This window comes from Falco peregrinus, chromosome Z (genome assembly GCF_023634155.1).
Source record: "Falco peregrinus isolate bFalPer1 chromosome Z, bFalPer1.pri, whole genome shotgun sequence".
In the NCBI taxonomy this organism is placed as follows: domain Eukaryota; kingdom Metazoa; phylum Chordata; class Aves; order Falconiformes; family Falconidae; genus Falco; species Falco peregrinus.
Genome location: NC_073739.1, coordinates 81,503,837 through 81,527,489, shown reverse-complemented (window position 1 = coordinate 81,527,489; position 23,653 = coordinate 81,503,837). Strand labels below are relative to the sequence as shown.

Sequence of the window (23,653 nt, the reverse complement as noted above, 5' to 3'; positions counted from 1 at the left end):
CTGGCACACTAGATTTTCTGTGATAACAACAAAAAAAATTAAAAAAAAAGAGTTTGATAGTAAAGTGATTTAGATTCTGCTTCCTTCCTCGGAAATCAAGATTGCCTCCCATTGATTTAAGCATGTACTGGCTTAGGTTCTGATTAAGCAGAATTTGCCCGATGATTCAGCTTTATGGGGGATGTACAAATGAAAAATACATGGCCAAATACATCCCTGGCACAACTCAGTGAAATCTGGCATTTACCCCGTCGTTAGGTGGTTGTTGTTTGAGGGTTTCTCTGCTAACCTTCAAATGGTGCAGCAAGTTAAGATTTCTTTTGCAGGCATTTTAATTCCTTTTCCTGAAGTGTTCATAGCCAATAAAGCAGGGTACCAGGAGCTGTAGCTACAGGAAGCTGTATTTGTTATTGCCATAGCAGGTGGTATTTAGTCTGCAGCCAAGTGAGATGACCAAAGGGTGAAATATAACCTAAACCCCAAGGCAGATTCTTTTAACAATCCTTAGCTTCTCTGATATCATCCAGGGGCCAAATTATGCAAACATGAGTATTTTTTCATTTTATATTCCTGTTACTGTTCCCTGCCATCCCTGGGGGGGAACCTGGAGGTCAGGCATTTTAGCAAAGGGCATGAAAATAAGGGAATGTTGAATAATAAATGCTTCAGGTCATGCAAGATGTTCCTATCTCCCACCTTTCTGACAGTTGATTACAGAACAGACCAGCTGAGGAAGTTTTGTGTGGCTCGCACAGTGATTCTGGGGTGTTCACAATGTACGCAATCTGTGAAGCTGTTAGTGCTCATAGCCTTTGCATGGGTCATCAAAGGAGGTGTAACTCCCCGTCTCCTCACCCCAGACCAGTTTTGAATGTTACTGGGGGGGAAGAAATATCACAACTCCCAGATCTGCCTTGGCTTCCTTCTGGCTGTGAGAGGAGGGTTAATAGTAGAAGTGGGAAGAAGGGTTAGCAAAGGGGAGTGCTAGTCATGCGGACAGAACGCCAGCAGCAAAGCTGGCAAATGTTATTTCATTTGCATGAATGTATGTTTTATTCATTTGCTGACGATCATCTACAGTAGCTATGAGACAAAAAAAAAAAGAGGACCAGAATATTACTGGAAATCTGGGTGAAATTCTGAAGCTTTGTCCATCTTCAGGGGGAGGTGGCTACAGGAAATACAGATTTCTGTGACGGTTTCACTGGAATTAATATAGGCACTTCCAGTGGATTAATTATTAAGAGGAAAACTTTCATAGCTCACTTCCACATGTTATTTACTTGGCATTAACTTCAACTTGTACTCATGCTGTTTTCACACTTGGCCATCTCACCAGAATTTAGGCATCCACCATGCAGATACCTGGAACTGAACTGGTCATCCCAAGCTTCCATTATAGTCAGGAAAGGCATTTGTAGGATGTGATTCATTTCACATAGCTTAGAAATTTACTTTAGGATGAAAAGAACTGTTAGTCTCCATGGAGTGTATTGACTAAATCTCAGCTAACTGCATAGAGGGTTTTGGTAGGCTGTAGGCACATACATTTATGGTGGGAGTCAGGTAACATCTATGTTTAGTGCTATTAACACCTAGATTTCCTGTTTCCGATGAGCTGTGTATGATACTTCTGTTTTAACTGGATGATCCTGAGGCATGTAAAGTAGCTCAGGATAGCAGCACTTAGGGAACTGAATCCTGTGCACAGTCAGGTGGATCCTGCTCTTGCAGTCCTCTGACAAAGTCACACGTCAAAAGGCAGAAGAGTTTTTTTGCCTCACTCAATAAGTGGAAAGCTTTGTACAGTTGTCCTTGTTACACCTGTAATACACATACAAGGCCAAGAAATGCAATGATTACTAGTTCAGAAAGGAAAGAAGAGATGCTGAGGAGGGTAAAGGTACTCATCTGCACGGCATATGGAGTGTAAGGTGAGGTGACTAAGCAGTAGATGACTTCACCACACCATGCAGAAATCACAGTTCAAGTGCTGGAAGTGGCTATGCTTTCACAGAAGTGCCATTTTCCTTCCCAAGCCAGCTTAGAGATTGACGTAGCTCTGCCTGAAGTCATGAAGGAAACCTGGTAAAACAAGGAGCCCAAACCTCCTCCTAAATAATAAACGATTGTTAGGGGTGTTGTCCCTCCTGGGGTGAGGATAAGGCTGAACTTGGCTTTTGGCCTGCTGGGGGGAAGTTTAGGCTTTTACATTAAAAGAAGGACTGGATAGTGTTGCAAAAATAGCAAAATCATTAATGATTTTTTAATTTAATCTCTCACGTTTAATTTTAATAACTTAAAAAACCCAAGGTGGTATAAAACACTTGGAGCTGCTGTTTGAAGTCAGCTTGGATGGGTGTTGTTGAACTGTAACTTTTTTGTAGCTCTGTAACTTTTCATGAGCTGCTGGGAAGATAATACTTTTAACAGGAACATGTAAGTTCTGGAGTACAAGCATGCCTTGATGGGAGAATAGGGATGACAAGGAAGGGCAACAGACATGAAATGCAGAGTTGATGGCTTTCCTGTATATTTTAGGGAAGGGTGACATGATGATTCCAGGCAGGAGCTGGTGAATTCAAGTACATATTTAACATTCAGAATCAAGCTCTTCTCTGTGTAGGGCTGGCCAGAGCTTGCAGGGATTTACTAGGTGTGTGGCCCAGAGCAAGATATGTATTCCTGTGAAGTTGGTGACCATCTAAACTAAGATCATGTCCTAGGGCTCAATGTTTATTGTGAAAGCAGTGATTTTTGCAGTGCCAGCCAATTCCTCTGCTTCATCAATTGGAAGGAGCAATGCTGAGGAAAAAGGCATGTCCTTCCTATGCCCAAAACGAATGAATGCTATTATGTATAGATCTGAACTACAACTTCCTTGGATTTCCAGGACAAACCTGTAGTGATACCCAAGGTGAGGGCATAGCACCTGAACACGAGCTGTCGGAGGGAAACTGATGGCTGTGCCATAGTTCCCGGCTGCCCTGAAAGGCTTTAAGCAATAGCTTTGTATTTGATATGGTGCATTTTTCCAGTTGGGAAAAGCAAATGGAAAAACTCTACCCAGGGCACTGCATTGTGAGGGATGTCTCCAGACCTCAAGGAGGAAAAGGAAGAGGAAGTGGAAGGCTAGAAAGCTCTAAATTAAAAAGAAGTAAGGGACAGTCTTTTATATACCCTTTCCACCTTTCTTTTGATTTCTGTTAAACCTCAGAGCAAAAGTTTAATCAGTTTATAATGACAGTATGCAGCAGTATAGCATATTTCCTCCATAACCTCTTTGTCACAGTAAAAAAAAAATAAAAAAAAATAAAGGAGAGAGAATTTAGTGTGATTGTTGCCCTTTTATTAAGCAAATATTTTGTCTGTGATTCCAGTGGAGGTGAACTCACAGCATTGTTCTTGTTTGCCCACTACTCTTGTACACTGCAAGGACCCACAAACAGTACTAGTTGTGATTTTTGTTGTAACATCAGAGAAGAGCTTTCCTCAACAATTAGCCAACTTTTAGACCTCTGAAACTTTCAGTGTGAATCTGGAACCCTGGTTCATTTTCTTAAGTGCTGCATGGATTGCAAAGAGGAATATTGATTTGGCTGCTCTTGTGCCATCCACATCTGTGAAATGGGAACCAAGATAATGTCACAAATGGAGATCCAAAATGCAGATACAGTATTTAATTTTAAACTGATTTTAAAAAAAGTGACTACCTGATGCAGATTATCTTCATTGGTGACTTTTTGCTGTTTAATGTACCAACATACTGAATCACATTTGAAAATTAGATGCATTGAAGAAGTCATTTGTAGACTCTGAGCCCAAACAACCATGGTTTTACTGTGCTTGAGCCCCACATTTATTTTCCTCCTTTACCAAGGTCCAAAGCTTTACTCTCTCACTGCCACTAGCTATTTTGTTGCTGCTGTTTGTTCATGTGGATCTTATTTATTGTCATTTGACAAACTAAAAATGTGGTTCAGAAAATGCTTTACCAAGAGCAGTTTGTTCCCAGCAAGACCTTTTTAGCTACACAGTAACATGAAAGCATCAAAGTGCCAGGAGAATTTTTTAAAAATAAACTGCCCTGATGCTAAAATAAGCTTTAATTGATTGGAATTGCACTAAGCCTGACAATCTGAAACATTTATTATTATTTTTCCTTTCAAGCTTCAGCTTCATGTGATTTAGTGATGAATTACAGTTCCCACACACCTTCCTACCCACACTGCATGAAAAAAAAACAACCCACGCACAAACTTCTTAGCTCCAGAGGAGCTGCTGGATACACCTGGAAGAAAATAAAAAAGCTGATTGAAAGTGAAGTTTAAATAGATGATGGGAATGTTCTACAAAACCCCCCTATCTGGCTAAAGGCCATGTTTCCCTCTCAAAGGAGAGCTCTCCCAGTGATGTCCCTCACTGTCAAAGGCATTTCCTTCATGCACTGGATCATGTAGGCCAGAAGCTGTTGCAGCTTCCTGCATTGGAGATTAATAATAGGCTGTGGATAAACTACCACTCTGTCTTCCCCATTTTAGATTTTTAAAGAAAAAATATAAACAAGTGCTTGTACTCAGCTATTTAAATAAATAACCTGTTGTAAGCTCTCTAGCAAAAGGTCAACACCACCAACCAAAACCTGCTGATACATGTGCAAAACATTCTGGCCGAGGGAAAAGAGGCTGTACTGGTAGTTCTGTGCTGGGGAGCAGTGAGCACTGGAAGTAGGCTGAACATGGCAAATGTCAATGGGTTCAGTTACGGAGTTTCTTCTGGCAGTAAGTTATGGAGGATGGAAATCTGGTCAGCCATTCATTAGTGATAACTTGTGATACTTTTAAAAGAATGTCAGCTGTGCTCATGGCAGGTTTAGGCATGTGAGCAGGGGAAGCATGGATCACTACCTTCAGCCTGGGGAGTGTTTTTAAACTCATGCCAGTGTGATGAGGCTCATGGGTAGCTGCTGTTTTCCCAAAGGCTATGTAGTGTTCAGGTCAGAACAACACCCAGGCTAGCCCCAAGCTTCATTGAGTTTAAGATCTCACTGTAAGTCCTGATCTGTATTGTAGTCCTGGACAATTCACTGCAGCCAAGAGCCAAACAAGGATTTTCATTTAACTCCCAAAATTTCAAGTGGAGGAAGATGCTTAAATACCCTTTTGGCTGTGCCCCTCAATCTTCCTGTCAGTGTCAGCACTGCCTGTGATAGTGCTGTGACATTTACGTTCACAGAGCCAGCAAAGCTCAAACTGCTGTTTGAGGTTAGGAGTGATCCAGGCCCTGTCTACAGGTGAGTTTCTCGGTCTGGGTGGCTGGCTGTTCCCCTGGAACTCCCAGGCTCGTTTGTCAACAAAATGGACCATCGTTGCCTTGGGTTTGCATCCTAGTACATGTTTGCAAGCTGAGCAAGTTGTATGCAATCAAACATCACTAGATTGCAATTCCTGCTCTCTGTCAAAGGGGCTAATAAATCCTTCTCTCACCTTTCCTTCTTGCCTGCTTAAAGGATAAATTCTTGTGGCAAGAACTGGCCTTGCTAATGCCCAGCTGCAGTGTCTAACACAGTCCTGTTCCAGCAGTGGTCTCTGTTTGCTACCCTAATAAGATAAGCATGACCCAGGAATTCATGGCAGATCGCAGATCCAAAGGAAGGAATTTGAAAGGGTCGCCAGTTTTATTAATAGCCATCTCTGTAACCACATGCAGGTCAGAGCACACACTGTGCAGGGCTTAAAGGCTGAATCCATGCTATTGCAGGAGGGGCAGAAATATGTGCCTAGTCACAGTACTGTAGGGACAGAGATTTCTTTCTTTACGCTTGGCTGTCCAGATTTCCAGTGAGCACTTCCACAGTGCCAGAAGAGTGAAATAAAATGTATTTCAGGAAGAGTGGGGATTTCTGAAGACCACAGAATCCAGCTGGGGTTTTTTTTTTCCATTTTATTTATTTATTTATAATTTCTGTCATGGACTGAACTAAGCATGGACTAGCATGGAGTCTCTAAAAAATGATATGTCTGAAAACATACTGAATTTGCCTAGAAGAGTAATTCAGTTAAAGAGGTAGAGTACCCAAGACACTTGTTACATACAGTGTGTAGCTGGTAATGTAATCAGTGCTGTAGGAGAACATCATGAAGAATGGTTTGAAAGCTGAATGTCTGGACTGCTTGAAACTTCATGTGAATTGAAGCTGATGGTTAATTCAAGAGGAATGTACTTCATTCCTTTGAATGCAAAATCAATGCAGAACTGTGGTAAAGGCAAAGGTAACTTTTCGTAAATCACTTTTTATAATAGGTCTCTTCTACGCCTTGATTGTAAGAATAGTGTAAAATTTTTGAAATACTTAATTAGCTGATTATTCACAGGAATATTTTCTTTTTCATATTTACTCCTGTTCTGATTAGTACCACTCAATGGCACAGCAAAATATATTCCAGGATCAGATTAATTGTCTCTGTGAATTAAAACTAACTTTATATGCCATATTATAGATTTTCTAAATCTCTCAATATTTTAGTTCTTGCTCTAAAAATGTATTGTTAAAATAGTGAAATAATTATTAATTGGATTTTTCAGAATTAGATAATGTGTGATCCTTGTTCTTACCATGGGAAATATTTGCTCATTGTAGTGTTAATGCTGGAATATTTTCAGCAAAAAAAGTATCAAAACTTTAAACTGCTATTAAACTTGTACATCGAGCGCCACTGACTCTAGAACTTTCCAGGCTTTCAGTAGAAGGTTTTAAGTGTGGTTTTGATGAACTAGATGGGTGTTACAGTTCGCTTGGGATACAGGCAGGATCATGCTCTTATTCTGAGAGCAAGTGTTGGCCGTGGAAACTCTTTGACCCCTCCATGGTTCTGCCAATATCTCAGTCCTGTTGATTTGGTGCTAAATCCAGGACTCCCATGCAGTGCTTCGACTTCAAAATAATGCTTTTAACAGATGATTTCTGTAAAAGCAATTTGGTCCTGTTTCTTTTTCCCTGCAGAGAAACTGAGCTTCCATCATTCTCAATTATTTGCAGGGTCATTGTGAGCCTGTACAGGATCATAACAATCACACTAAACTTCCTATATTTTCTGGGAATCTGGAAACAGTACTGCAAAAACAAGGCTGTCCCTAGCACTGAGCCCAACTGAAGTTTTTCACTTTGCTATCCATTTTAGCAAGCCCTGCTATAAGGAACTGTTAATAGTAAATGCACAGCACTATAGCTATGGCAGTCTCTGCATTAGAGCTTCCTACCAGTGAGAGGAAGACCTTATTACCTTTCCAACAGATCTGGCGTCAGCAGTGTAAAAAAGGGATATTTTATGCACCGGGTCATTTCTCCCCCAGTGCCTATGTGACCCATAACTGAAAAGAAACTGGTCATGATTCAACAGATGATGTAAAGTACATCCAGTGTGCAGACCGTATGTTATCTTCAGGACATTGCCTCCAATTCAGGCAGCTCCTCAGGTAGGAGGCCTGGTGCCAAATTAGCCGTTGTCACCTCCTTGTGGCTCAGCCCAACTCAGAAAGGAATAGATGTTTACATCATAGCTATATCTTTTCAGCTTCCTTCAATATCCCAGTTTAAGACATACGGATTTGTGGCAGTGATGAGGGACTAGACATTGTGTAAAGCACTAGATTATGCTAATAAATTCATGTTTTATCTCTGCAGAAGAATTCATATTGATAAGCATATGTTTATGAGCTTCACATTCAGCATATCCTTCCAGGCATATACCTATGTGCCAGTGCTATGCAACAGCAGGGATCTAGCAGTTGACACAAGCATCGTAGAAACTGTAAATAGGTTTGATTTAATTTTAATTTAGGGGAAAATATGAGATGTAAATGTACAAAAAACATTTACAGCCCATAGTATTCTGCTATGCTGTGTGTGAAGTCTTTAAGCTGCGTTAACAGTCATGAAGGGTGCCTGAACAGGCAGGGAGAGAAAAAATCCTGAAGGGGAACGTGAAGAGTGTTTTGCTTTACTCTGAACCTGTATGATACTGTGAGTTTAACATGTATATTGTAATTTAGGCAACCAACAGACAGATCCTGCTATCTGAGACACTAAATGCCCTTGCTTTCAGCTGAAGTTAGAATGCATAATCAGTCAAAGACTGATTCAAACGACAGGTTTACTGAAAGGTACTTAAGGAAATTCCCAATCAGACCTGCCCATCAGAAGGGAATTTTTCTGTTTCATTTGCATTGAAAAATAAGATGCATCTTAGAATTAAGGGCTGCATATTGTCCTTTTAGCAGAGATGTGCTTGTTCCCTGCACAAGAGAAGTAGAGGCTGATTCCTGCCAGGTTTTGTCCTTTTGCTAATTCAGCTTTCCTTGTATGGAGCTTCAGAAACATGTCTTGGTGGTTAGCTGAGATTTGTTTGTCTTTGAGATTCAATGTTAACTTTTTTTTTTTTTTTAAAATTAAGTTCTGCTTCATTTGGACTTAAGAGCAAATGATGAACTCCCATTGGAGGGTATCACCATCTGGAACATGTTCATGCTTGTTTTAGAGGGCTCAGAGTCTCGCTGCTCAGGCTGAAGGAGTTTCTTGTGATATATTATCTCTAATGATATTTAACAAGCAGCTCTCATACAACAAATAAAGGCTAGCAACATCTAAGACTGCTTCTGGCAGCGTCATATTATGGGAGGCTATGAGCAGTTCCATTTTGCCACTTTTGCTTTAACCTCTGAAGTCTATGCTCCAATAAAAATACAGGAATACCCTTTCTGAGCCTCTGCATATCATGCAGCTTATCCATCTCTCTCTCACCATCTCATAAGAGGCATTTCGAGTAGCTGCTACTAGTTAAGTGATACTTGATCTTCTGGTGACGGAAGAGATCTTATTTACTAGGTTCCTGTGCTCTGGCATGATGCTGGCTGGCATATATTGTGATGTGGCCTGGGCTTCCTGTATGTGACCAGTGCCACTGTAGCTACATTGCCCATTGTAAGGTCAGTGCTTATGTGACTAACAGTGCTGCACACAGCACCTGAGGCCATCATGCCCAGCAAATCTGTGTTTGCAACACAACTTACTGTAACATCTTTATCCCCAAGCTCTTCTCAAATTCTGGATGGGCTCTTTTGTTGTCTGTTGCTTGCTTAAGTGGAGGGTGTAAAATCATGAAAAAAAAATTAAATTGTTCTCTGTGGAGGCCTGATGCTTTCAAGGAAGCCTGTAGTTGACAGGTCAAACTCACAGAGCCTCTGGGAACGAGTGCTGGCATTGCTCATTCAGCCCTTCTGCAGTAAGACTGTTTTCACTCACAACAAATATTGCAGGCAACCTTGAGCATCCTTTGAAAATTTGTCAATAGACATCTTATTTGTTTATGCCCGCACAGAGCCATTCTGCTTCCAATTCTGCAGTGTTTTTGTAGTACTGGGATGAAGACAGAAAAAAGATTTCTTTTACATGTGACATGAGGAATGGTGTCTGCACAAGATCTGGCATAGAAAACTCTCTCTACTTACATGTCTTTGTACTTTGCTTTTTTGCTTTACGTGTGCAGCTCTCCTGCATACAAGCCTCTCAGGTGCTGTATCTTCTGGCCAGCTCTGATATGTCAGAGAAGCCTGAGAGGATGCAGAAAATCAAAAACTGACTGAGAGTGCATGGTGCTTCCAGGCTGTTTATTGCAGCTCAGGCTGACCATCAGTCCAGGAGAAAGACTAGCTAGCTGCTAGGCTTATGAGTTTGGTGCACTATAGCACAGATCAGTCTCAAAAAAAATCTCTTTGAGTGGAGGGGAACAGAGGAAGAAAGGCTGAAAGTGTTTTCACCAAAACCAAGGTGATATCAAAATCTGCAAAACTGGCATCACATCCACAGGTCATAAGAACCTGAATTCTACTGTCTGGTACTTTGTCTTTACTGTAAAATAACCCCTGGAGCAATTGAGACAGATTTCTTGGAGAGGATTTTCAAAGCTCTCAGTAAAAATCCAACAAATCAAAAGTACCTTTTCCTTCACTCTATCCTTACTGGCCTTACCTCTCAGCTTCTCCATACAAATCTGCCTGTGTAGTATCTTGTAGAGTCCCAGCCTGGTATTTCTGATGGCCATACTGCTTTTCCTGTTACTGAGAGTGCTGTGTGCTTAGATCCATCTAAATGGTACGGTTCCTATATGGAAACATTCTTATATTATATGGGCTTACATGAACAGATCGTTGAAAGAAACATATTTGGCCCTAGAGCTGACGATTTTGACAAGAGGGAATCAAACTGCTTTTGCTATTTAATTTGCAGTCCCCTGGTATATTATTCCCAGTACTGTACAAATACAACTCAGTTATTTTTCTAACCAAAATCTTGGTTTTCTTTCCTTGGTTTAGGAAGACTGAACCACAGAACAGTAGGAGTGTGTTTCCAAGGAAGTATTAGTATGTCCTTGCCCTCTTCTAGTTTTCCCTGCGTATCCATCACTGGCCACTGTCAGGGACAAGGCCCTGGGGTGGATAATCTTTCATCTGACCTGGCATCACCACTCTTCATATGCACAGGTGATAACTGAAACATTTAGCAGGGTTAACAAATGCATGTGTGGGAGCTTTGAAAGGGACTGAAAAAAGGTATCAGAGGCTGGATCCCTCCACCTTCTCTGCACAGTCAAGGGTGTCTAAAGGGCTGGTCTCCACTGGTGGCTCCCGCCTGCAGGAGCTCAGGGTGACCAGGTTCCTACCTTCAACACTTTTGTTACTTGTGTTGCTTAAAAATAGGTAAGGCAAAACCTGCTTTAGTCCTTGATTGTTTTGCCTAAGTTGCCACAGGTCATGCTGAGGACCAACCCTGGCTTCAGGAACTAGGCTGAAAGGCTTGAACAAAGTTACCTTCTTCCCATGCAGCACCAATTACAGCTGAGACAAAGTCCAGAAACAGTCCCTGTTTGCTGCTTTGCACAGCTGGGCTGCTGGCACACTAGAACATTTTGCATACACTGATTTAACTGTTGGAAAATTTATTGACACAAAAATCTTCCCATTCTCTTAGACAAAGGATTTTTTTCCTCCGCATTAGTTGTCAAAATCCTTTTCCCATCTGTTATTGGGGCAAAACAACCTCCTAGCCAGAGTGTTTCATTCATGGATGAAGCTTTCACTGGAACTTGTTTTAAGAAGCTAAGGGATGGGGGCAGATTTTGATCCCAGTGAAATCAGCAACAAAACTCCCATTGATTTCCCTGTGAGCTGAATCGAGCCTTTCCTAACAATGGGGAGATTTTTAGAGGAGTTGTGATGGCCGTGGACAAGGTCTTACTGCTTTGCCCTTTCGAAAGAGAACTCTTTTTGGTGGAGGAACAATCAGAATATTTGTCTCTTTAAATGAATGGTTCTTAGAGCTTGCACTGAGAGGCAGTCTCCCTCTCTGCGGCTGTGAGGCTACACGGAGCCTCCAATAAATCAGCATGCAGGAACTGAGAGCTCTGTCCTTGAAGAGATGCACAGTGACCTTGCTTATGCTTACTCTGGAGGAATAACCAGGGGAAATATAGAAGCCCAGATAGTAGCGGTGTGTGACTAAAGGCACTGCATTCTGCATGCAAATGCTACAGTACTGAAGGCACGGTATGGACGGTACGCTGCTACACAAAATGCAGCTTTCCTGCTAGCCTGACCAGATTGCTGCTGTTGTTTTTTGCAGGGGACTGAATGAAATCCTCATGATCGTTACATGCTTGTTCAATAATAGCACACCCCAGTCACGTCTCCTCGCAAGCACATTTCGTTGGAATCACTGAGCAGAAGCAAAGAAGAGCTGACGACTATGTGTTTCCAACGCAGGTTGCCGGAGCCCTGTGTTTGCCATTGGCTGCAGTTTTCTGGTTTATTTGCAGCTTCCCCCATCTGGAATATGAAAATGGGATTGAAGTAGATAATTGCTAGCAGCGGGTTTTCAAGAGAGGCTTAGAGGGAACAGAATGCCTCTTGCACAGCACAGGCTGCCTGCACTGAAAGAGCTCTGAGAGATGATTTTAGATGTTACCCACGTCTGAATCTCCTGGAAACTTTACCATGGAAGCAAGCCATTGCGCACAGTCCTGGAGCTAACATCCGAAAGGGGCAAAAAAGGGGCATCAGGGCCAAACAATGGGATACCTTGTCCTTGGATTGCTCACAGAAAAGCCAGCAAGCGTTCTCCTCCACTTCCCCACAAAAAGGGTATGAAGTCTGCAATGAACTGAATTTTACTAAGTGGAGCTTCAGTGGTTTTTAAGAAGGATGGGATACACTGACCCTTCATCAAGCAGGGATTTGCTGGGAAACAGAACTTTGTTCTTCATATTCATCTGCGCCTTTGCCGTGGTCACCTTGCTGCAGCAGATCCTCTATGGGAGAAACTATCTCAAAAGGTAAGGGGGGATTTGAGGGAATAGGAAAAGTTGTCTGATTGGATTGAATGGAGATAGAACTCCAGTCATACCATTATAACAGTTCAAACCACTTCTCAGTGCTGTGCTTACAATATTAGTATCTTGTCAATCTGGGAAGGTGCATCCAGCATCTGTAATGTCTGTTAGATTATTAATAAAGGAGAATGTTAGTCAGGTTATAGTGATTTGTGTGTCTGTTAGATTGTGTTTAAATCCTCAGCTGTTGTAAAAATCTAGGTCTTACTTAACTTAAACCAGACTGACTTGTACACCTGAGTATTTGCCCCTGATCAGACCCTTTGTAAGACCCTGTGTAAGTTCAAGCTGAGATGGCTTGAGAGGTTGAATTAAGTTAGCATGCTCATTGCCTAAACTTCAATGTCTTTAGAAACTAACATGCCGATGCAATTCCTAAAATCAAAATGGCAATATTAGTGTTCCAAATAACAGAGAGTGCACTTTATTTTTTCACTGCCGTATTCTCATGAATTACTGCTGAGACTGCTTTGCTGTAGAGCACATCAGTCTTTGATCTGAAAATGGTACTGCTTTTCTTACAGCAAACACCAGTGGGAATCTTCAAGTGTTTAACCTTGACCCATGCAGAGTTTATTTAACTTAAATCTAGTTTTAGGTGTTACAGCTTGTATGATTTTCTAGAGGAGAATGTTTCTCTTACATACTTTGAGGTAAGTGGTTTCAGTAGTATAAACAGCTGCTGTGGAATTTTTTACTGGAATTTAGCTGCATTTTGTCAGAAGAGATCAATGGTTTGGTTCTTGCCTGGTTTGCAGCTCACATAGTTTGCCTTGTGCCAAGAGCAAGCAAAATGCTGACAAATTAGCAAATGTTTCTTGCTGGGGAGGAACAGCAAGCATGGTATTAATATGTATAGACAGGAGCTAACATCCCAAAGGGATGAGGAAGGGAAGTGTTTTAGTTTACCCACAGAGCAAGGTCTAGGTTGGGGGACCCTGCTTTTGGGCACCTCACTTCCAGGAAGATGTGACTCTGTTGGAAGGAGCAAGAATGAGCAGAGGTATAGAAACCACATGTGTTTGGCTTGGAGAAAACTGAGGGAGGTATGATAACTGTCTTGAAATACCCAAACTATTTTTGCCAAGGGGAAGGTAATAAACACATTTCTGTAAAGACTCATGACATGGGAAGAAGTCATGGACTTAAATTGCAGCAGGAAAGATCTGGATATATCCACGAAGGAAAACTTCTAAAGAAAAAGGACACCCGAGGAGCTATAAAATCTCCATCTTTGGGGGCTTCAGGAACCTGTTAGGTAAGACCGGGGTAGTACCAAGGTGCTTTGGCGCTGAGAGTTTGACTTTATGACCAGTTGAGGTCTCATCTTGCCTTATTTTCTCAGTTTTTCCCATTTGTCCTGGAGGCCTTGCAGCCCTACCAATACATGCTTTTCTAAGTCAAAATGACTGCAACAGGATTAGAGCAATGAAAAATAAATCCAAGGTCTAAACTGAAATGAAAAATGGCAAAATAAAAATAAAATTACAAGAAAATGCAACTATAACTTATCCAGTGAGTGGCCTCTGTGGCCATTCTCTGTCCTGCCTCGTGTCCTGGGAGCCTATCTTGTCATCAGCAGGCTGCAGGGAGTGAAAAGAGGGTGATGTCCAATTCCCAGCTTGCTAAGCAAAGTCTGGTTCTGAGCACTCTGACACTAAAGGGGCTTGAGCAGGGTGATGTGCATGCATTTTGTTACTTTTGAAAATACTATTTTTTTTAGATTGCAGCTTCTAATGATTTGTTTCTTTTCCTTTTTTAAAATCACCTGAAAGAGTCTCAAAGAGAGTCGTGTCCCCTCACCCCCATTTCAGGGAAAAAGCACTTTCTGGGAAGTGCTGGGAAGTGGTAGTTCCCATCTTTCATGGAAATAAAAATGCAGGATGTGGCAGTCTCAGCTTGTCAGTTTTTAATGATAGAAAGGTGATTCACGTAGCAGCCTACATTGTTACTGTAATATTATCATGAAGGTACTTTTTAACTTTTCCTTTGCCTCTCTCACTCTCATGCCTTACAGTACATTATGGTGACCCAGGTGGTTTCATTGCCAGTCCGCTCCATGCAGGGATATCTGTAACTTTTAATTTCTCTTTTTCTTTCACAAACTTCTGGTGTAAAGTCCCCTATTAGAAGCTGATGCCAGCTGTGAGATTCCTTGGACACATTATAGCTTGCATCTCCAGTGACCATGGTGGAGCTGGTGGTTTTGGAGAGCATCCTTGCAGAGGGGAAGTGCGATATTTATAGCTTTGGTGCTGCTTGCCAAGCTGGAGCTTGGGGACGCTGCCTAAACCTAAAGCCATTTACTTGCTAGGATTCAACATGCTGTTTGTTTTATGATAGCCTTTGCTTGCATCCCAACATCTGCAACAATAACAGGCCTCTGGGCCTCTTTCCAAGGCAGCGGGAAGAAATTCCCCAGTGTATTTAGAGAAAACTGAAAATTGCCCTAAAGTACTGTTCCAGTAAATGTATGATGCTTTTAAGCCTAAATATAATGCAAGGCTATCTTGTTTCTCTGCAATAAGATGGTGGAAATGAGTAAAGGCCAGCAAGGCAGAGGGAATCTGACCTAGAACAAGCAGCTTAGGCACAACACAGGAGACAACACAGTCTAGGGACTGGTCCCAATAAGCAGTGTAGACAAAAGCACCCTTTTCTGGGAGAAAGATGGAAATGTTAGCTATGTGGCTGTAAACTGTGCCGTGCCACGTGCCCTTACAAGCAGGGCGCGGACTGGTTTTATTACCATAAAAACCCACCTGAAGCTCTCCATGGAGGGTGCCCTGGAGGCTGGTGATGCTGCATTTATCCATGGCCGTGCTCCCAAAGCCTGTCTGTGGGGATGCAGGACTGCAGGCCAGATAGGATGTTCCTGCTCAGTGAAATTTGATAAGGGGCCCAGCCTCTGGTTAAGTCCTCTCTTTGCCCTTAATGAGCTAATGAGCTCCTGGCATTGCTGGAAGAAGGGGAAAATGTAAAGATGGAATTTCTAGGTATTCACACATTTTTCACGCACCATATAATGTTCTCTGCACCTTCCCTGTTTTGTACTGTGTTACTGGAAAGCAGAATCCTTCCCACCTTTTTTTTCCCCTTTTTCAGTTTTCCTCCAAGTGGGATGGATGTGGGTGCTCTCAGCAAGGCCAGTTCCTCATCCCCATAGTAGCAGCTGAAGTCTTAATGAGAGAGTTAAACAGCAAACTGGAGAATGACATCAGGAAGCTCTGGTCTCTGTAGCTCCTGATCCTGAGTAAAAAGGATGATGAAATGAGATATAATTAAGGGACTTTAATACAGATCTCTGGGGTAATTATTTTTATTTTAGGATTAATGTGATGATTAAAAAGCTTCTTCATTGATCTGCTAAAGTAGGTTAAATGCTGTGGACTTCTTCTTAAATCCAGAGCTGCTGCTTGCTTTTGTATTGACTCATCTTTCCAATGCTCAGCTTTCATCTGAATTTTCTTTTGAATCAGATGCTCAGCTGAGGGCTGGCCTTTTTTTGTTAGCTCTTGTTTGGCCAGCAGGGAATAATCCTGGATTACATCAGGAAACTGCCACTACAGTAAAAAAATGTTGAAATGGTTCCTGTCTTCATCTCCCAGCCTGTAGCATGGGAGAGATCAATAGGATGGTCCTTGCTTGCTTTGGCAAGAGAAGAATATCAGAGCAATACTTTGCTATATACCAATATTCTATTGGTGGGCAATTCACTAAATGCTGTTTTTTTAACAGCTTGACTTCTGCACAGGGTTAAGAGTCAGCTGAAGAAAGGAATCTGCCCCTTTAAAACTATTTTTTTATTTCAGCCAAGTGAGAACACATTTTCAAAGCTATTAAAGTCTTTAAACAAAGATTACCCTGGGGTCTGTCAGAGGAGGCATGTACAATAACTCAAAGAATCACACCGCAAGAAACAGCAAACCTTCCCATGCAGGCAGCCTGCATTCTTTGAAAGCTTTACATCTTTTAAATGAGAATAAAACATCACTCTTGTGTGTGTGTACCATATAATTAGTATCAGACTCTCATAACTTGAGGTTATACCACCATTTTGGTATTTCTGAAGCAGCTTTTATTCAATAGTTGCAAATAAATCCCCAGACATCTTTACCCCTTTTGTTACCCACAAAATAAAGATAGCTTATGATAATTTTTTGCACAGCATGGGGAAACAAGGGATAAACCCTCAGCAAGTAAACCAGGACTATACCTTGAGAGATCATTTAGCTTGTACCATGCCGTAAGACAAGATCATATCTTAATTATACCACCAACAGCGGTAGTTGCAGTGTGGACATGGAAGCTGCATGTGGCCTGAGCTGTATTTTGTCCTGAGTTGGGCTCTTGAGGGACTACAGCCAGCTCAGGTCAGTTGAGACCTCCCACTCCATACCTGGCATGTGCTTCTCTGGCCTGTTCATAACACCCTGTGAAGATGTTAACTGTAACATAAGACCATCTATTCCAGCGTTAAAAGTCTTTTTCCATTTAAATATTTTTTCTCAAGAGACGTAAGATGAAGGTGACCTAGTGAGTCATTTCTCTAACACAGCTGTGTGCCCCCTCTGTTTCTAACCAGAGTGAAATATCATACTAGCAAAATGACATGTGACCTGTGAGTCACCTCACTGAATCCCTGATGGGGCTGCAGAGCAAGTCTTGATTTTGGTTGGTTTTCTTCAGAGAGAAGAGCACTGGAAACTTCAGGAGAGAGCGAAGTCTTCAATATAAATATACACACACCCCAATATATATATACACACACCAATATGTGTATGTATGGGTTATGGCCATCACCTTAAAGTGTCTAGTCTAGCATAGCAGGGAGAAACTGAGATTCCAGCATGATGTTCTTGCTCCAGGTGTTCCCAAGAGGTTTTCAAGTGGATGGAAACTGGGACTGGCATCCCCACTGTTCCTAACTACCCTTGCAAAGACAAGGATCTGAAGCAGCTTCCCAAGAGGTCAGAGGAGCACTGGAGCCTGCGCTGCAGGAGAGCTCAGGGAAGAGATGGCAGTGGGATGGAGGGGGCAGAACAAACAGTGGGCTGACAGATTAACTCAGCTGCCTGCAAAGTCACCCCTCGCTGGTCATCCCATTCCCTTTCTCATTGCTGCTGTTGGCTGCTTTACATAATGCTCCTGTCTCACCACATCAAATAAAGGGGGAGAGCTCACAAGTACATGGCATGTGAATTAAAGCTCTGCAAGAATTTGCAAACAATCACAGCTCTATTGCAGGCTGCAACAGATACTTTTATTGTGAAAGCATCCCAAAGGCAAAATCTTACTTTCAGCTACTTTGAGTTTTTTTCTGACCCGTAATTTTAATTTGCTTTTAAAGGAAAGCATCAAGTGGCTGAAGTTTTAGTACCAGAGCATGAGGGTATGTTATTTCCTCTCTTGTACTCACTGACTCTCAGTGGCTCTGATGCAGAAAACAGGCAGGATTTGAATCCCTGCTCCATCTAGACTTGCTTTACTTCTAGCATTGTTTTGCACCTCTGCTGTTAAGATGGCAAAGCTACTTGCTGACCTAGTCTGTGAATTGCTAGTCCTTCTCTGTTCCCCAGATGACAGTAAATTATGGTAATGAAAATCAGTTATTTCAGTATTTTACATGTGCAAATTGCATTATCCTGAGTGTGTCATTCCCTGGTGTGTTACACTATGGTCCTTCCTGAGCTCAAACCATGGGGGATGTGAGTCACTACAGAGTGACCTACAGACACTTGTCCCTTTTGCTGTGGCTGTGGCCACCTGGTAGTCCCTAAATCAGTTCCCACAAGCCCACCCTGCAGAGAAGTCATTGCTTTACCCACAGTTTGAATCGTGTTGGGCTGTAGGAGCTCTGCAGAAGCTTCTTGCCCTGGAGTAGTGAATTATAGGTGTTCTGTATACCAGCCAAAGTGTGGCCATTATCCTCACTGATTAATACAGAGACAATCAAATCCTAATTCTAGTTCACATAATACCTGGTAAGGGCTTGCTGAAGTCTCACTTTGTTGTGTGGAGATCTAGGCTTACTTCTGTCTACACACACAGCTCTTTTTGAGTATTTAGCTGAACATCTAGGCTAACTCCGCTTTCTGTGCTTCACACAGATCTGTTGCCTCTATGTGACAAAGTAATGGGTGAGTTTTGCCAATGCCAGCATTCAACACCTGTGAATCAAAGCCCTTTCATCCAGAGTGGTTTAAACTCCGTGACATTTCTTTCAAAAACATCTCTGTTATAACCTGCCATCAACTTGCTTTATGTCGTTCTGAAAAAAATTAGCTGCTTACCCTCTATGTGCTCGGGCAGGTACAAGGTACAAAGTACAGTTTTACTTTTGTAGAAAGTCAAACCCAGAACACAGCCTTCCTGGTTTGAGTTGTGCTACACCTGTGTCCCCCACAGCCCCAGCTGTGAGCGATCACATCCTTGACTGCTGACCTCCGTAGCCAGAGTTGCAGACCTGGTAATGCAGTGTTTTATTTTCGATCTGATTGGGGTTTCTTGATAGTTCTTATGCTTACTGGATTTGGTTTAGATATAATCGCTGTGCAAAGCTTTGAATTTTTTTACTTTTGCTGTGCCTCATTCTTGCCCTTGATTGCTTTTTCATTTCATTTCTCATTTTTTAATTCAAGTGTATTCATTGCTCAGCAGTCCATGACTCCCTCAGGCAAACTGTGGACTTAACCTCTCATTTTTTTGAGGCATCCTTGCCCTCCATTGCTTGTATCCATTTTGCTTTTTCACCAGCCCCGCAGATAGTCACTGTCCTTCCACGTCCTCTTTATTTAGTTAGTTTTATGCTTTAGTTCTCATGATGAAAACCTTAAAAGCAATCTCTGTCACTGGTAGTTTCATGGCATTTTCCATAAGAACAAATACAGCCAAAGCTAGGCTTTTCACAGTCCTAGCTGAAAATCTTGAGCAGTCAACAGTTTGGAGGGCTTTCACGAATGGAAAGAGGAGACTGTGCCGTCCACTCCTGTGAATGGAGAGAGGGAATACTGCCTACTCCTGTGGCTGATACTGGGTACAGGCACGCTGACCTTAAATGGCATTTTGCTTATTGTCTTCAGCACGAGTCCTTAGTGCAAATGGGGCTCTGTGAGTATGTTTACACTGAAGAATATAGTGCAGTGTAGGGACACCTGACCTGGTGCTAAATTTATTAGTTTTGGCTGGTGCTAAATATATTAGTTTTGGAAACATGAGATGCGAAGCCACTAGCTCCGTCAGATCTCTAATGCTATGGTGAAATTGCTTGTGGTACCCATGCTGCATCAGGTACCTTTGCAGTGAGCTATCAGCTGAAATGTCAGAATTTGCTGGCATCTTAAATTATTTGGGATTTCCTCTAAGTGTCTGTGCTTGGGGCTTGATTGGCCTTTTTTCTTGAAAACAACCTGCCTCACTGACAGCTCATTCTGTTGTGGGTTTTGTGTTGCTCCTAACAATTACAAATAAGAATATTTTTATTATGAACAGTTATTACAAATGGAATTGATACAGAGTATCTATTACTCCTTGGATGTTTATCTATCAGCCACAGATGACAAAAGGAAAGATTGTATTGTTTTGAAAGGTGTCCTTCAATGTCCTTGATGTCCTAGTCAACACTCGTCCCGTTTAAACAGGCTAGTTGAATGTTGGTGTTGTGTCTATTGTATCTTTCTTGTGAAGTGATTTTAGATCAGGTTTTTCAGATGTTGCATGTGAATCTCTGATGCAAAGTTTAACCCAAATGTGAAATGTGTTACATGAAACAAAACCTTTTTATGTGTAGTAGTGGTTATAATCCAGAAGCTTCCCACTTATGTTTCCAATTTTGCTCCTTGTGCTAGTCAAAATATACTCCTCCACCACTTTTACTACTGTTTCCCTCTAACTTGTAGAGCCAAGCTTGTCCCTGGTGTAATACTGTATGGCCAAGTGTATGGTGTAACCAGATGTGCCATTTCCCAGATTTTCCATCCATATTTTGCTTTTCATGGGACTCATATTATTTCTTCCTTTTGTTGTGAATATACCATTCCCGCTCTTCCACATATTTTCATACATTTTCTAAACCTTTTCTAATGGTCTTCTCCCGATCAAATGGCAAACAATCAGCTCAGTGGTTACCCACTGTCAGTCAACTTGCAAAGCCATAGGTTGCTAAGACAAAGATTGGTCTTAAGGCAGTGAGCAGAAGTGTGTATATGTATGTACCCAGACTAAAACTTGCATTTTGCTGATTTTATTGGAGAAATAAGTATTTTTCTAAACTGGACTGGTCAGATTGAACTCTGCTTCCACCGAATGCAAACATGAGTTTTATTATGGACTTACATAAGAAGGGCAGCACCCTGCTCAAGTACACAAATTGGCACCAGAAATGTGTTCTTTCTTTGTGCTGTGCCTGGTAGGGTTTTACCCATGGATTTTCCCCTGAAAGCAGTCAACACACACATGATATTTTTTTGGCCTTATAGCACAGGTGCATTGGACCTGGACTGCCACAGGCAGATCTGTTTCTTTCTGTGATCTGTGCTATATCTTTCTAAATTGCTGTGCCATGAATATTTATTTCAAAATGGATTGGAGAGTTTCAAGTAATATTAAACTACTCAAGTAAGCATTTACCTTTCTCTTGTCATCTAATTTCATTGTCTTTGGGGGCTGGGGCTGGTCTTTTCATCAGGAAGGAGTTTTTGGACACACAGGCTAGTCTGCCTTGACTCTGCTGGGTTGGGTTTGATCTCCGTGTCTCGCTGTTACCTAGCTGCTTTACTCCTTCCAAGCCCCTCTAATGTCTTTTCATGTGCAGAGTAAATAAAGTTTCTGTTTCTGGCCTACACCCCCCCACACACACACACACACACCCCCCCACCCCCAGCAGATCCTTGTTTTTTCTCCAGAAACTCCTCTTGTTGTTACCTCTGTTGGCTGCTATGCTCGTCTTCACTTGCACAGCAGCCTGGCATGTCGGAGACTCCTGATATTCCCCTTTCTTACCCAACCTCCTCTTATTCGCTAATCCACTTTAGTGAGTGTTTTCAATCAGTCTCATCTGCAGGTCATTCATGCATACCACTGTTTTCATTTTATTTTCCATACACCCTGTGGTCACAGTGAGTCATAGTTTCCTTATTTTGCAGAAAGAAGGAACTGGATCTTCAGTGAGATTAACTGTCTGACTTTCCAATATCTCTGTGACATCCCTGTTGGTAGGCTAGGGGCATCACTTTCCATTTTCAAAGAGGGTAACATGATCGTTTAACACTGAAGTCTTAAGTTCCTCCTTGCAAGGGCAGAAATATGAAACAGGGAAACTGAGGTACAGTGAAAGTAAGTGATTTTCCACTGACTTCAGGAAACCTATACATGACCTGGACTGTCTTTTTGTCAGGGTGGGGACTGTGTATGGCTTCTGTCTTTGGGTAATATGTAACAGTGTAGTGCAGCACCATAACCAGGCCTGCAGAAATATGATTATAAAATTATTAATGATGTATAGGGAATTAATATATATACTATTAGCTTATAAATGAAACAGAAGCCAGAGTCACAAAAGCTGGGCTTGCTGTCACCTCGTAATGGCCTCTTTGCTAATGTATATAAAGAAGGAATGTGAGAACCGCTAGAAAGAAAGAACAAGAAAAGTGAAGACAAATAAGAGAGGGAGCTCAGAAGGAAAATGAAGTAATTTGCCTTGCTCTTGGGGGCATTCGTACCTTCCTTTCACCACTTCAAAGAAGGAGTCTGTAGACTCCTCTGCTTCCCCTTGCTTGGCCATCTGTGGTAGGCCAGCAAGCTGAGTCAGATCTTGGCTTAGCTTCAGCTATATAAAATTACATTGGTTTCTGTCTGGTTTTGCTTGCTTTTGGGTTTAGTCTGCCTCTGGTAGATGCAGGATGGGGGTAGTGGTAGCTGTCACCTTGAAAGATGAGTGGAAATAGCCTGCTGGCTGGGATTAGATGAGATGAGCTCATGGTTTTTGGGGAGTGGGATGGCACTGGCGTGTTCTTCTATGCCCTCTCCTTGCACCTGCATGATGCCCCTGTTGCCATTCAGTCGTTGTTACCCATAGGTACTAATCACTCAGCCACTCACACCAAACCGCTCTTATGCCTTGAAAGCACGTGGGTCTCTCCTGAATAAATTCTGCTGCATACATGCTCATGGCCTGCTCTCTGGCTAGAGCCCAGACAGGACTGCCAGCTGTGTTTAAAGTATTTCGGGCCTTCTCCCATTTATTGGCTGTAGAGTAGCTCTGTTTTAAAAGCCTTACTTTCTTGTCTGAGCTGAATTTTTACCTTGCTTTTGCGCTTTAGAAAGGCAATGAGACACCCCTGAAGTGGGATCTCATGTAATGGCAGCATGGATACAAAGCCTCTTGCTGCAATCCATCCACTTGTTCATTCTTGCCTTATAGTTCAAAACCCTCATAAATGTTTGACATTCTTTGCTATTAAAACCTCCACTTGTGCAGGAGTTGTTTTTTGTTTGTGGCAACAGGCTTTTTGCTTTGCTTCCTGCTGCTTCTTGACAGCTGGTCTTGACAAGCCCTTCGGAATTGCTGCTGCTTTGTTAATTTTCTGTTTTTTCACCCCCTCCCACTACTCTTACATTACGCCAGTGTTTATTTGACCACATACTGATTCAACGTTTGTAGTTACCAATTAGGATAAAAATATTGCTTTGACATTTACCTGAAACTCAAGGTCTTGATTGCTAAGACATCCAGCTTAATGGAGTTTCTCTAATGCAAGGCACAACATTGCTCATACTCTTATTTGTTAGGGGTAACTCTTGTGATTAATGATGTCCATAAACCTTGATGAAAAATGTGCTGACAGTGAATGGGCAAAATAAATAATCTCTGCACTTAGAGTGTTTCTGGTTATTACGTCTTTTATAAAGTCTTCCCTTATCATCAGCATCATGCGTTGGGGAAATGTACTAATTTTAGTAGGAAATAACATTAGGGCAAATTGAGCAAATGGCAAAGTTCCACCATTGGTAATAACTGGTAATGATCCCAGGCTTAAAATGAGCTTTTTTTTTTTTTTAAAACTCTTTGACATGAACTGTCTAAACTACATAGGAGATGTCTAAGTAATTTCCTTTGCTTTCCTTCCCTTCTTTTAATCTTTCCTTACTTTCTGTTTTGTTCCACTCCTTTTTTCTGTGTTGCCATCCTGCATGTGCTTATCTATTGCAAT

General features: G+C 41.8%; 1 protein-coding gene across 3 annotated transcripts in view; it reads left to right on the top strand.

Moving 5' to 3' along the window:
- The window catches only part of ST8SIA5 (ST8 alpha-N-acetyl-neuraminide alpha-2,8-sialyltransferase 5), an 80,555-nt gene that overhangs the window by 18,308 nt on the left and 38,594 nt on the right, over positions 1-23,653 (top strand). For all 3 annotated transcript variants that reach the window (XM_027779013.2, XM_055791353.1, XM_027779014.2), the window contains exon 2: positions 11,678-12,386. In XM_027779013.2, the coding sequence (XP_027634814.1) occupies positions 12,256-12,386 (131 nt within the window). In that variant the 5' untranslated portion in view covers positions 11,678-12,255. The remainder of the gene's footprint in view (positions 1-11,677; positions 12,387-23,653) is intronic.